Here is a 13,153-nt window from a genome sequence, read left to right as displayed (position 1 = left end):
GCTATTTCCACAGGCAAGTTTAACATTAATCTCTGAAGTCTCGTGTTAAAATTAATCGTACAGGTTGGACAAATCAGTATCACGTGGCTTTTCAGAAAAACTGCAAACTTGATAAAAACTTAGTCAAATGAAACTATGCCAGCCCTGTTCCAGCTAATACCTATTCTGTTTACCTGCTGAAGCAAGACAACACCTTTTCGTCCTTTTCTGTATAGATCTTTTGTTTGTTATGCTCAACACGCATCACCTTCAACGTTGAACTACTTTAGTATGCTCAGTAGCTGTTGTTGAAGTTTTACCCCCTTCAGAAGATCCAGAGATCATAATTACACATGAAGAAACGATGCCTTCTCTTCACCCACCCTCATGATCTCTCCTGCTTCCAAGAAAAGGCTCTATCAACCTGTCAAACCTCTCTTTCCGTAGTGAGGAGTAAGGGAAAAGGTTTCCCCTATCTCCATGACCCCAAGCCACCGCACCTCCTCGAGCAAGAGCAAAACATCTGCTCTCCCTTGCATTTTGCCCTGTGCCAAACTGGACTCTCACTTCCCTAAAGGCTGACACTTGCCGCAAGTGTTATAAATGGGACTAATTAGGATCCTAGTTGCCCATTAAGTCTTTTATTATTCATGTGACATTTTTGATAAATGCATTATATTACTTACAAATGGTTGAGGTGGCACTTACACACAGCAGCATAAACTTTAGAGTCATGGGAGAAATCATTTAACAATAAGACAGTCTAACTACACCAGTTACGATAACCGCTCGCTGCAATGTATAGTACATTTATCTCTCAGTTCAGCCTGGCATTCCTAGAAGTACAGGTGGACCAGTCATTTGTATTTCAACAGCAGAATCTTTTGCATCAGTGTAAATATTTTCAAAGATGGCTTTCTATAGCTAGAGAGTATTGTGCAGTGCACATGTAGTTCATAAAATAGAAAAAAAAACCCCTGCCTTCCTCCAACATAAAAGTCTTCAACAACAGGAAAGTTGTGATTTCTCAGGATTACCACATCCTCTTAATTAAGTTGCAAAATTCAGAACAGAATAACCCCGATGAACATAAATTACACAGAAATGGATTTGATTTGCATGTAACTGCTGCTTCTTTCACAATTAATTACAAATATGCTGGACTGTGTAGAGTATGGATTAATGTCCTGATTCAGCAATGCATGTGCATGTTTAACTGCTCTTCTAAGCTAAGGCTAGGAGTAAATTGTCTGGACAATTAATTATAGTTCTTCTTCCATTTGCCAGAAAACCAGTAAAGCTTTGTGCAGAATCAGTTACCCAGACTTCTTGCATCCCTTCAGAGATCTTTAAAAAATCCGTATGCATAGTTATCCTTCTGTAATCCTCTCCATTAAATTACACATTATTCACCATCAAATCTGTCTGTGAAATCAGCCAGTGCAGACTGTTCATACTTCTATAGGTTAAAAGCCTAACAAGAAATCAACTTCTAAAAATAAAGCATTGTTTAAAAAAAACCCCTAATGTCAATAATCACAGTTTTGAAAGCGTCCTTGCGCGGAGTACGTATCAGTACAATTTGTAAGCTATTGTTTAATAGTTTCCTAAATGCTTATTCTTAAGTAAACAAACAGTAAGAAAAATGTACTTTGAAGGCACAGATAAAAATGCACCCCTATTTACTTTAGAAGTCTGCAAAGCCTGCTCTTTCATTGTTACCACGTGAAGAAGCGGTGCAACTATTTAAATTCAATCACCATGGGAGTTCAATGCACACACCAAATAAAAGCTGCATATTATATCCTCTCCCGAATGTAACGACCAGCTCTGTTGTAGCACCAGTAAATACTTTATCAAAACACATATGTGCCTGAAGAAGAAAAAATAAAATAAAATCAATAGATCTTGCAGACGAGACTTGGTCGATCCATCCTGAAAGACCTCGTTTCAAATACCTAGTTTCAAATACCTAGTTTCACAGCATCACAGCATCGTTTTGTCGGTCATGAAAAGGTTGTGGGGGAAAGAGGAAGAAAATCCCAAATCATTATTTTGATGCAAACTGCCCAGTAACACTAAAAAGGAGTACCAACTATTTCAACAAAACCTAAAATACCAACCAAAAATCCTCCATAAAACGTGAAGATATTTTTGGTATGAATGAAGAGAGTATTTAAATATACCCTTTTTATAAAGTAATTTATATTGCGATAACATCCATTGCTTAGTTTTTGTATGACTGTATTTACAGTGAACTATTGGAAATAGTTAATTTCAAGCCAAAGTAACTTGCTTTATTCTCCATGGTTTCTAAACAGCACTAGACCACTGATATTTCTGATTACAGAAATAGTTGCATATAAAGTCATTAATTTTGGTGACTGTAAAAATATTTAGAAGACCACAGAATTGATAGCCTACAATAAATACTGAAGTTAATCTAAATTTCAATTCAATAATGCAAAGAAGAATAAAAACTCCCAAATCTCTCTGATAGTGTATTCCCAAACAACAAAAAGAGCAAATAGAAAATTCCCAGCCGACCTGAACATCCTTCTTTTTAACTGCTTTCCTAAATGCTGCATGAGTTTTTAACATAGATAAAGTGAAGTACATTGTTGGTGTCAGTCCACTGAATTTGCTGCTCAGAAGCATCACACGCTTTTTCCAAAGTAAATTCGACAAAGGGGACAGCCCTATTTCCCCAACAGAGCCCAGAGAATCAAATTTCGGGATCTCCTACCTCGATCAAAAAGTCTCCAGTTCTCAGGCCAGCTTGCCATGCCACTCCCCCTTCATCCACAGATTCCAAGTACTGCAAAGCAGGAAAGGCTGGAGTTGGGGTGAATTCTTCAATTGGTGTGTCAGCTTTAAAAATAAATACCACATTAAAAAAAGAAAGTTATGGAGTGCTTGCAAATACCACTTGACTAAAGGCCTATTATTGGCCATTTGAACTGATGGTTCAAAAATGGTGGGTGCTAAAAGTCAGAGGACTCTGCCTCAGAGGAGGGCGAGACGCTGGGAACAGAGTGCAATCTCTCTGCAATAGCAATCCACAGGTCTTCAATTCAGAGAGAAAAATACATGCTTCTTTACCGACACAAACCAAATTAAGCTGTATGAGGCAATAGCTGGATTCTGAGTATTCCAGGGTATTCAGTATTAGTTCAAGTAGCCCTTTGGTATGCCTAGCAAAATGCTTGTAACTCTGGAAACGTCCAACTAAAACTGAATTATGTACTGTAGCCAGAAGAGAGCATCCGGCCGAACTGAGGGGATGGCGTGGGGGGGAAAGGATGAAAAAGATCAAGCTGATTTTTTCTTCTGGATTTAGGTGTATATTACAAAGAAGATAACAGAAGAAATGACTTTTTAGGAAAAGAGGCACAGCAGGCCTTGTACCAGCCCCCTCCCTCTCTCTGTCACGTACACACACAAGCAGAAAAGTCCTTGGGTCTTTCACCTGAGGTGCCCTCACTCTTACAGAGAAAATCTGGGGACAATTGTTGGGCTTACACAGAGGGAGTAACCTCTGCTCGATGCACCGGCAACTCACGCCGATGGGCTAGCTACAAGGTAGCGCTACTGGCTTTCCTAGTAGAACTCCAAAAATTTTTATTTAGCTAAAATCCAAAAAGCTTTTACAGCACTGAAAATCTATGATGGCACTGTTTTGCGGGTGGAGGAACAGGGAGAGCAAAAATGATGTCCCAAGAATGAAGATATGGAATAATTTTCATGCTCAAGCAAGGCAAGGGAGAACCCATGTAAAATGAGGGGGAGCAGGAGATGGGACATACCATCATATATATTTTTTTTAAAATACAAAAGGAGCAAACTGGACTGAAAGTTAAAAAGCAAAGCATTAAATAGAATGCTTTTTTTAACTCTTAAGAATGCAATTATTATAGATTTTAGTCTACAGAAAAGTAACATGCAGTTTAACATATGAACAGCTTTTAAAATGAGCACACTACAGGCCATGCAACATACGTGCAGCTTCTGAAGATATAAAAAAAGATCATATTTTCATACTAAAACTGCACCAATGTCACCTTGCAGAAGATCCACACCTATTTTAAACAAAACATCACTCTCTTGTCTATTTCTATTCGTAGTCCTATTTAAATAGACTGACATTTGAAATAAAGAAGCAGGTTTTATAAGGAAAGCAGGTTTCCCATAGTTAGGTAAACTGCATAACAAAACCGATTAATGACAAAATAGTACATACACCGACACAATAAAAATACAGACAAAACTTTCTCCCCCCAAAACGATTATACAGAGCTTCTCCTATGTAAAAATGCAAACTGCTTCAGACAGAAGCCACTAAAATCCGTCTGAGTAGTATAGCATACAGAGAATCCTGTTGTCTAGCAACCAAGTGCACCAAGAATAATTCCTGCTTATATTCAGAGATGTATAAATTTCTTCATGCCAGTGCACATCACAGACACACACCCCCCCGAAGCACATACCTTTTGCCCCTCTGAGCACAAATCCAAATCCTTCATTGTCTTTTTTCTGCAGGACCACTGCCTTTTCTTCTATTATGCAGTCACTGTAGAGAGAATTCCGAGGATAGCGACCATTATTACATCCCTTCATCACCACTGTAGTAGCTGCTCCTCCAGTGTGCAGGTTCATCATCATCACAGCCCGTTAATCAAATAATATTGCAGTAACCAAGCATGGGAAAATATAGAACAAATAGTAGCGAGGGGAAGACAAAGACTAAGCTTAATGATAAAAGAGAACATGACAAAGCAACTTAAAGGGAATAAAAAAGGCAGAGAGGAAAAAGAAAGAAGAAGAAATCATGCATGGTGGTTTGTATTCTATATGAATGACTGAATGAACATGTGATCATGTAATCTGTGGGCTAGCTAGGACTCTAAAAGGAAAAAAAGTAAGTGAACTGAACGACAGTATCATTAATAAACTCCTCAATCGTGGATGTACCAGATGCATCTTCTAGTGAAGCCAAAATGAAACCAACCAGAAGAAAAATGAGGCAGCATTTTAAATTTAAAGATAATAAATTATGATTTTATATTAGCTAACTAAAAGGCACAAATATATTCTGAAAGCTATGCCTTGCATCAAAAGCCCTTTTTCAATCCTATTGAATGTTGCATGCTGCAAGAATCCCACATGATCATCTGACAGCCTACAATGCTAACAACGTGCAGCTGCCTTGGCGTCATCAAGCACAAATTTCCACAGCATCAAGAATCTGCATAATTGAAATAGTAACAGGGCATGCACAATCAGGAAAACACATTTCTAAGGAATATTTCCCATCTTCTGATAAACATTTAATATTATAAAACAAGGAGCTGGTGTAAAGGACTATTTATGTAAGCAGTATGTCCTTAAAGAGAAAGTAGCCTTAGGAATCTTACTGTCATTGGCTGAGAAACAAGTAGAGGGTAGATGAAGAAAATACCTAAAATCCACATTAAAATGAGACCTTTCATATACAGGGAGTGATCTGTAAAAGCCTTAAGGTGTCTAGTGCCTTTCATTAAACATTAGGTTACTAAAACTAAGCTCAAAGTAAAAAAAGAAAAAAAGAAGATTTTGAACGCTCTTTTGAGTATAAACCCATTACACAGCACAAGTTGCAAGACATTCTTCTGAATAAAGACAGTGTCAGGGGTTAAGTATTCATGAATCGTAAGCACTGCAAAACACGCTGCTAGGTTGGCTTTAAAATACCTGCAAAACTATTTAGGAAAGAAAGAAGTACGAGCAAGTTTTCTTTTCTTTTCTTAATTTTTTACGAGCCAACTATTGTTACCACTGGTCTTGTACAGAATCTAGTCGCTAAAGCATTCAATACAATACAAGACCGCATCTGCTTCAGTGCCATTAATAATCCAGACAGGGAGGAGGAAACTAATTAAAGAAAAAATTGGTGTGACCTTTTTATTTAAAGCTCTGAACAAAGACAAGGATGATGATACCAGGACACCAATGGACAGCCTCCAAACTCCAGATCTTTCATGTGTCACAGACTATCCCTTTGGCAACTTTTCAACTCTAACTGTGGGATGCAACTTCATGTTACTGCTAAAGTGGTGATGTAATTATGTCTTCCAAACTACAAAGTATTTAAACACCACTGAATGGAATAACACAGGAATTACAAAAACTACGGCAATGGTGACTTTCTGAGCGACAGGTCATCTCCATAAGTATCAAAAGCTTTTGAATACTGTCTCTCAACTTACTACTATTTACTGTATAATTCAGACATTACCTTTTCTTACAATTAATACCCTTGCTATGGAAAGGATATAATAAGAAAACATCTATTTCTCAAGAAAGCCAGACATGCTCCTGTTCAGGGATATTGGGGGGGGATGGAATAATAGGCAACCCTCAGAGCCCATACTGTAGCGCTGAAGCCCTCCATCAATGTCCTAATGTTACAGAAACTGACTGAACCTACAAGCATACTGGCTTATTTTCTTCATTTCACCAGTCCCATTTTCCAGGTGGGGCTTCATACTTATCCACTGAAGAGTCAACAGTAAAGCTTTCTCCAGGATTTTTAATAATACCTGGTCAAATTTATAAAAACCATTTCCTTAAAGTTTCCTTGTAAACAATCAAACAGCATAATCGAAGTTAGAAGGCTACTTTTGAGAACCTAATCATAGAAAGTGCTTGGTTCAAAGAAAACCCCTCCTCTCCTCTACCCAAATCCCACTTTCAATCCATTAATATACAGAATTCAGAAGCCTATTAGCTAGGGACCTCATCAAACCTTGCTCTGATTCTTTTATTTTTATTGATAAAACCAAACAAATTCATAATATCATTCCTTAAAAAGCTGAAGGCTGAAATTCCAAAAGCAGTGCTCGGAAAACTCGGGATCAATTCACCTGATCAATGTTAGGCATCTACACCTAAAAAATAGCATCTAGGGTCCTTTCACAGCCAGCTAATGAAATGAACAGACGTTTTCAAGTTACGCTCACTTCATCCTATTATAGAGGTCTATGACTGTTCAGATTAAAAGTATGAAAACCACTTGTGATTTTCTTTGCATGTACAGCACATTTATTCCGTAAACTACACAGTTTTATACTTCAATTCAGACACAGAAAATGGGAATACTAAATTGCCAGGATTTGACGAAGTTTTGTGTTTTATATGCAAGGGGGAGAGGAAAGGGAAGGGAAGCAGAAGCGCAACATGAATTTTTGGTAACAAAAGGTACAAACTGATCTCTATTACTTGACAAATACAGCTTACTAATATACCGTTTCAGTGATGTACTGCATAAGGAAAACTCCATCACAGCCTGTAAAGCAAAAATGTAGGTTTGAAAAAATCAGATGTGTAGCCAGTTCTTCTCATTTACGTGCTAGGAGAAGGGGACCTGCAATAATCTTAGGGCATGAGCAGTTTAAAGTTGTTTAAAGCAGTCACAGACAGCAGACCGATTCTCTACACACACCCCAGTGCCGCAGAGCTAAGATCTAGCAGCAGGAAAAGGATGGAAAACAAACATGCACACACACAAATGAACCGAACTTGCAACCTCCATACCCCTCCTCCCAGCAAACTCACTTTGCATCCCTGAGAGAAGGGCGCAGAAGGGGGGAAAAGAAGTTTAACCTCTGACTGTTTACAATATTGCTTTTTGTTTGCTTTGCCATGACAGGGTTCTCTCAATGTCAGACTGGACCTCTTCACTGAAGACATGCTGAAGGTCTGTTCACAGTCTACCTGGTCCTGGCAGGCAAAGCGGTGCCAAATGTAAAAGTAGGTCAAAATTTCTCACAATGAGCCTTCTTGGCAGCATTTCTTTGATCCTGACGGCGTTGTAAATACTTGGCAACAGAATGCATACAGGGTATAGCTACCAGTGACAAATAAAGGCGACGTTACGTTACAAGCCTGTTCAGAGGTCTGAGCTCAAGCAAGAGGAAGAGCCATTTCTTCACAGATGCTTTGAGTACAGTGTACGGGCTCTACATGAGGCTGAACAGTCCCTGCTATCTGTGACACACCGAATTTCAACCGGTAAAATCCTTCAAGTCCATTTCTGTCCCATCTCAAACTGAAATTAAATAGCGTCCATTTCAGAGATGAGTTTGAAGAATATTACTAGTTCCATATTATGGTAATAAAATGAGTGATTTTAAAATCAATAGCTCATTACTTAAATAAGCCACACATTACTTTGACTTTGGGCTGTATAAGTCCAAGATTCATTGCATACAAAGTTAAATGCAAAATACATCCTATCAAGCGCAGAATATTTCTGCATGAAGTACCATCTTAAATACAAAAAATTCAGGCCAAAAAAAAAGACAGTCTGAAATCACTTTTGCTTTATCCAAACACTAAATATTAGAAACCATACTTGTTCATCGGTTCACATAGCTCTTCTAACACTTTAAGGCTCAAGAATTTTGCAGAGCTGTTAGAATTTCCAGAATTTTACAGACTTACCAATGGAGAAAAGGAAATAAAGAGATTTACCCATGGTCAGACACCATGAACTCAGCACTGTTATGTTCAACATAATAACTATCATTTGCATATATTTTTCAAGACAGCAAGAATTTCTACTTTGCTAACAGCCCATTAAGGCAATACTTGAGGAAGGAAGGAGAATTGTGAAGTCCTTCATAAAGACCTTTATGAAGAAAATAAAGGTTGAAGCACAGGTTCCTGATGGAGGGAAACCCATGAAACCTAGTTTCCATTTCACAACTAGAATAAGTACACCCTATCTTAAAGCATGACTTACTCCAAAAGTTAAAACACTAAATTACAGAGATGGAAACTATCAGGACCATAGAATAAGTTTAGGCAAGTTTGTATTGCATATATCATTGCTGATTTCAATCTGAAAAACAGCACGTAGAGGACACCCCGCTGGAAATCATCATCATTATCTGAAAACAAAAATGGCTATTTGGTATATTGTCAATCTCTTGCTAAGACAGAGTAAAACTAAATTTAAATAGGAATTACTTTCATGATTCTCTCCAATCATGCAACCCCTAGAAATGTAATCTAGGTCTAACCTTTTCAGCTTTAACAAACTGGACTACAGCCTCCCACAGCCTCCCAAGGCAGAAAAGTTATCTAACAGATCACACATGACATTTAAACAACCAGAATTACAATGAAATGAGTAGCCTTCTCAAGCTCACAAATCCTTCAGTCAGATGGCTTCCTCTATCCTTGAGTGAGAAGTTATTTTCTCCAAGTTCACTTCTTTCAGTTGTCCAAGTAAATTCAAATCTCTTCATCAGACCTTTTTTATGTCCTCTCCTCAGTACGCTTGCAATTTCAATCTTTTTGAAAGATCTACTGAATTCACAGCTAGCTACATGTTAGAAGGATCAAATCACAGCCCAACAATAAAGGAAATGCCTTTTTTATACTTTGCCAGATGCAGTAAAACAATATCTAAACCATTTCATAAATTTCTATACCATGTCTGAATGCAGTCGCGTTAATTCCTTTCAGGCTAAGATAGTCAACTTATGGTGGTTGCGTTCAAGCCCGCAGAAGGGCATTCTGGATATCTATTCAAGAGGAGGTCTTTACTGTGTGTTCCAACAGTCAATTGCTGTTAAAAGCACATAAAGAATGTTCTCTCCAAATATTTCCCTTTTTTGGGAAGTTACCTGTCCTGATACCATATAAAATGGGAATGATGTCTACAGCAAATCTTATTGTAAGACATAACAGACTTCCAGCGGAAAAACTTCTGTCATTGCTTGAAGGGGTCAACCTTACTATTTATAGTCATCTACTGTAATGACTCCAGGAAAATTGGCTAATCCTAGTAATTAAGGCCTTCAAAATTAATGAAGCCTCTGTATGTGCTCAAGTTTCCCAGGCATTGATCATCTAGCTGTAGGTCTTATAGAAGAGCTGCTACAGCTCTTTGGTAACATGCGGAACAGCAATCACTTGTTCAAGAGGTATTAGCTACACCAGTGAGCGTGGTTCTTTGCACAGCAAATAGGAAAATACACAAATGGGTCCCTGCCTAACCCACTTGCAACCCAAACAGAAACAGCAAGATGTAGTCAACCATATATTCAAACTCGTAGTAACCTCTCTGTAATATGTTGTGTCATATGCAGAGATTCCCTCCCATGATGGTGTCTTTCACTGCATTGCAATGCAATTTGTCTTAAGAATGTGCTTGTTTGGTAAATATATGATATAGCTTTGAAAAATAACAGGTTATTATGCTAACAAATATTTCACAATCCAGTGCTACTAGCTTTGATAGAATCTTTTCATAGTTTCTTATCACAACATCTTAAATAACCAATTTCCAGCTATTTCGGTGAAGCATGTTTTACCATTTTTCAGAACGTGTATTTATTTTCTACATTTTGCTTTTTCCAAGTACTTATTCCCACCTTCTAGCAATGCTTTCTGTAAGCACAATATACTCTTACAGAAGATACTCAGTAAAAATACAATTACATATTTTGTCCTGCCTTGTGTCAAAAACACATGCACAGTGCTTACTCTGTACAACTGATCAATCCTGACAATATAAATTCAGTCATATAAGACGAGTCTAAATGATTTTCCTTTAGAACATGTGTTTATCTGGAAGTTTATAGCAAGATGTGTTTGGGAGGAGGGCAGTAAGAAAATAGTTTCAAATAGATTGTTGATAACTACCTCAACACTATACTCAAGGAAGACACAACCTGTCATTAGAACAGAAATACTGGAGAACAGTTAACTTTAAGCAGATAAACCCCGTATTAGGTAGCTGAAGATAGAAGTCCAAGGAGTATAATGATGGTACAATGATTAAAATATGACAGAGAAGGGATGAACAGAATCACATAGAAGAACGAAAAATGCAGGCTCATCCTTTCTGCTGCTCAATATCTGAGGCCAAGAGGTTCTCACAACAGGGTATCTAAGTAAAAACATTGTTTCCTTTCTTTGCAGTGGTTGACTTTCCCCTTTCTTCTCCCTACCCCAAAAAACATCAGAATCATTTGTAGGAACTCACAGATGTAATTGTTTCTTGTTTCTTCAGATAGGGTATTGGGGCACAGGCCTACATTTTCTTCCATGGAGCTACTGTACATAAAGTGGAGTTAGGCAGAAGTTGAGCTGTTTCCCAAAACAATGATTTCATTATCATGATCCAGAATTCTCACACCAGTACAACATGCACTGTTAAAATTGAATTAGATGACTTAGAGGTCATATTTGGAGGCAATAAAGCTGCCCATCCGTCAAGGCTAACACAGTTCTCAAAATACCCTTCAGTGTCTTCAAAATAGTTACTCTGGAGAATAACCATTATTTCATCAGGCATTCACAATGACAGCGACTCCAAGTCATTTTGCTATTTCGCCAAAAACAATCACAAAATCAGGGCTGCATATGGACATGCGGTGTGGAATAAAATGCTTAGTACTACCTATGGATTCCAGCTTCAGAGGTGCTCTCAAGGAAATTGCGGCGTTCAACGACAGTATCTTTACTAGCACTTCCAACAGTTGGTTGTGTGTCAATGCCTTACTGGCACAGCTAAGCAAAAAAAGAGAGAAGGAAAAAAAGACCAACACCACCACCCTTGCACTATTGTTCTCTCTGGCTTTATTATTTGTGGCAAATAACTTCAAATCGCAACAGAAAGGACATATTCTAACTTCTCCTCAGCCAAGTTTACATTTCCTCCATGGCTGAATGGCTAATTTGGCACAGTCAGGTCTTCCTCAGCTGGTTACGTTCAGGTCCCGTAAAGGAAAAGGAAAAGAAGAGAGGATGCTTCAGCAATACTCCTGTATACTTCCTATATCCATGTATTTGTCTTTCAGATCTCCTGTATCAGTGCTGTTTCTACAGAGCTCAGTAAACATCACATAGAGATCTTTGATCGTGAGAGAAGCAAGGCTGCATATTTTCCTTTGAAATTCAATTGTCGATGAAAGAGGTATAGGCCAAACTGTAACATGCCATAGAAGACATTTAGATATTCCCTAATTCCTATATTGCACAGGTCTATATTGCATTGCGAGGAAATTACAGACTACAGTAAAACCTGACAGGACATACAACTTCTTCCACTTAAAAAGGTGTTTTGTTCACACTTTTAAACAAGTAATCAAGCCGTCTTTGTTGGATTTTGAATACTTGATACCCTTGGTAAAAAATGAAGAGTTCTTCACTAAGTTCCTAAAACATAAATATCAGTCATGAAGTGATTCGATAAGAACTAGAAAGTCAGAAAGATTGTGCTACTTTTCCCAGCCCTGTGATTGACAGAGTTGCCCAAAAGATTAACCATAATTATAAAGAAGCAACCTATGTTAAAGAAAGTAACACTGCTATATACTTCAATAAATTTATGCTACAAAACATTCCAAAGAAATACAGGTTTTAAAAGAGAAACATTAGATTTTATGACACAAGTGCAAAGAAGTTACACGATTTCTTTATGTAAAACCAAGGAGAAACTTCCTCTCTCTATGTATGTATATCAGTCCACATTCTTTTTTCCAGCCTTTAATTACACTTAATATCATATTCTTCGGTGTGTAGGAGAAGGGAGCAGGTAATCTAAAGTAGCATGCAAGTCGATCGATTTGGCTAGTACTACTTTTGGGGTTTGACCTGTTTTCACCTTAAGTTGCTGAAGCTGTAACCACTAAAGTAACATATTGCCATAGCAAAACAGAAAGTCAAACAACTTCCTGGCGATATAAATGATCCAGTAAAAGCCTGATTATGTTATACAGAAATCTCAGGATAAGATATGAAGGTAAAAATGTCAATGGTAAGGTTGTGATCCTATATATATACGCACACACACAAAATATATATAGGATACGTATGTATGCATATGTACGGATATATGGATATTCACATATGAATAGATACACACTCACTATATATATGCACAATACAATGAATATATATAGTATTTTCTAAAAGAAATGTTATTATTCTCTTGCATCTGCACTGGTAGGGAGAAAACAAAGTAGCATGGTGGGGCGAGGAGAGTGGCAAAGGGAGCCTAAAAAAGAAAAGCTTCATTCCCCTATCTTAATTAAGTTCATTTGTATTTTAAACATAAGTAGTCGATTCAAGTACCACACATGACAAAGTAAAAACTAAACATGAAATATTCAGTCAGGTG

At 37.7% G+C, this 13,153-nt stretch overlaps 1 protein-coding gene across 2 annotated transcripts in view; it reads right to left on the bottom strand.

The window, feature by feature from the left end:
• The window catches only part of SHANK2 (SH3 and multiple ankyrin repeat domains 2), a 319,438-nt gene that overhangs the window by 134,152 nt on the left and 172,133 nt on the right, over positions 1–13,153 (bottom strand). For both annotated transcript variants that reach the window (XM_059825852.1, XM_059825853.1), the window contains 2 exons: positions 4,467–4,549; positions 2,726–2,850 (listed from right to left, as the gene is read on the bottom strand). In XM_059825852.1, the coding sequence (XP_059681835.1) occupies positions 2,726–2,850; positions 4,467–4,549 (208 nt within the window). The remainder of the gene's footprint in view (positions 1–2,725; positions 2,851–4,466; positions 4,550–13,153) is intronic.

The sequence above is a fragment of the Gavia stellata genome, chromosome 17, assembly GCF_030936135.1.
Source record: "Gavia stellata isolate bGavSte3 chromosome 17, bGavSte3.hap2, whole genome shotgun sequence".
In the NCBI taxonomy this organism is placed as follows: domain Eukaryota; kingdom Metazoa; phylum Chordata; class Aves; order Gaviiformes; family Gaviidae; genus Gavia; species Gavia stellata.
Note: the sequence above shows the minus strand (reverse complement) of the source record. Positions and strands in the feature narration are given on the sequence as shown.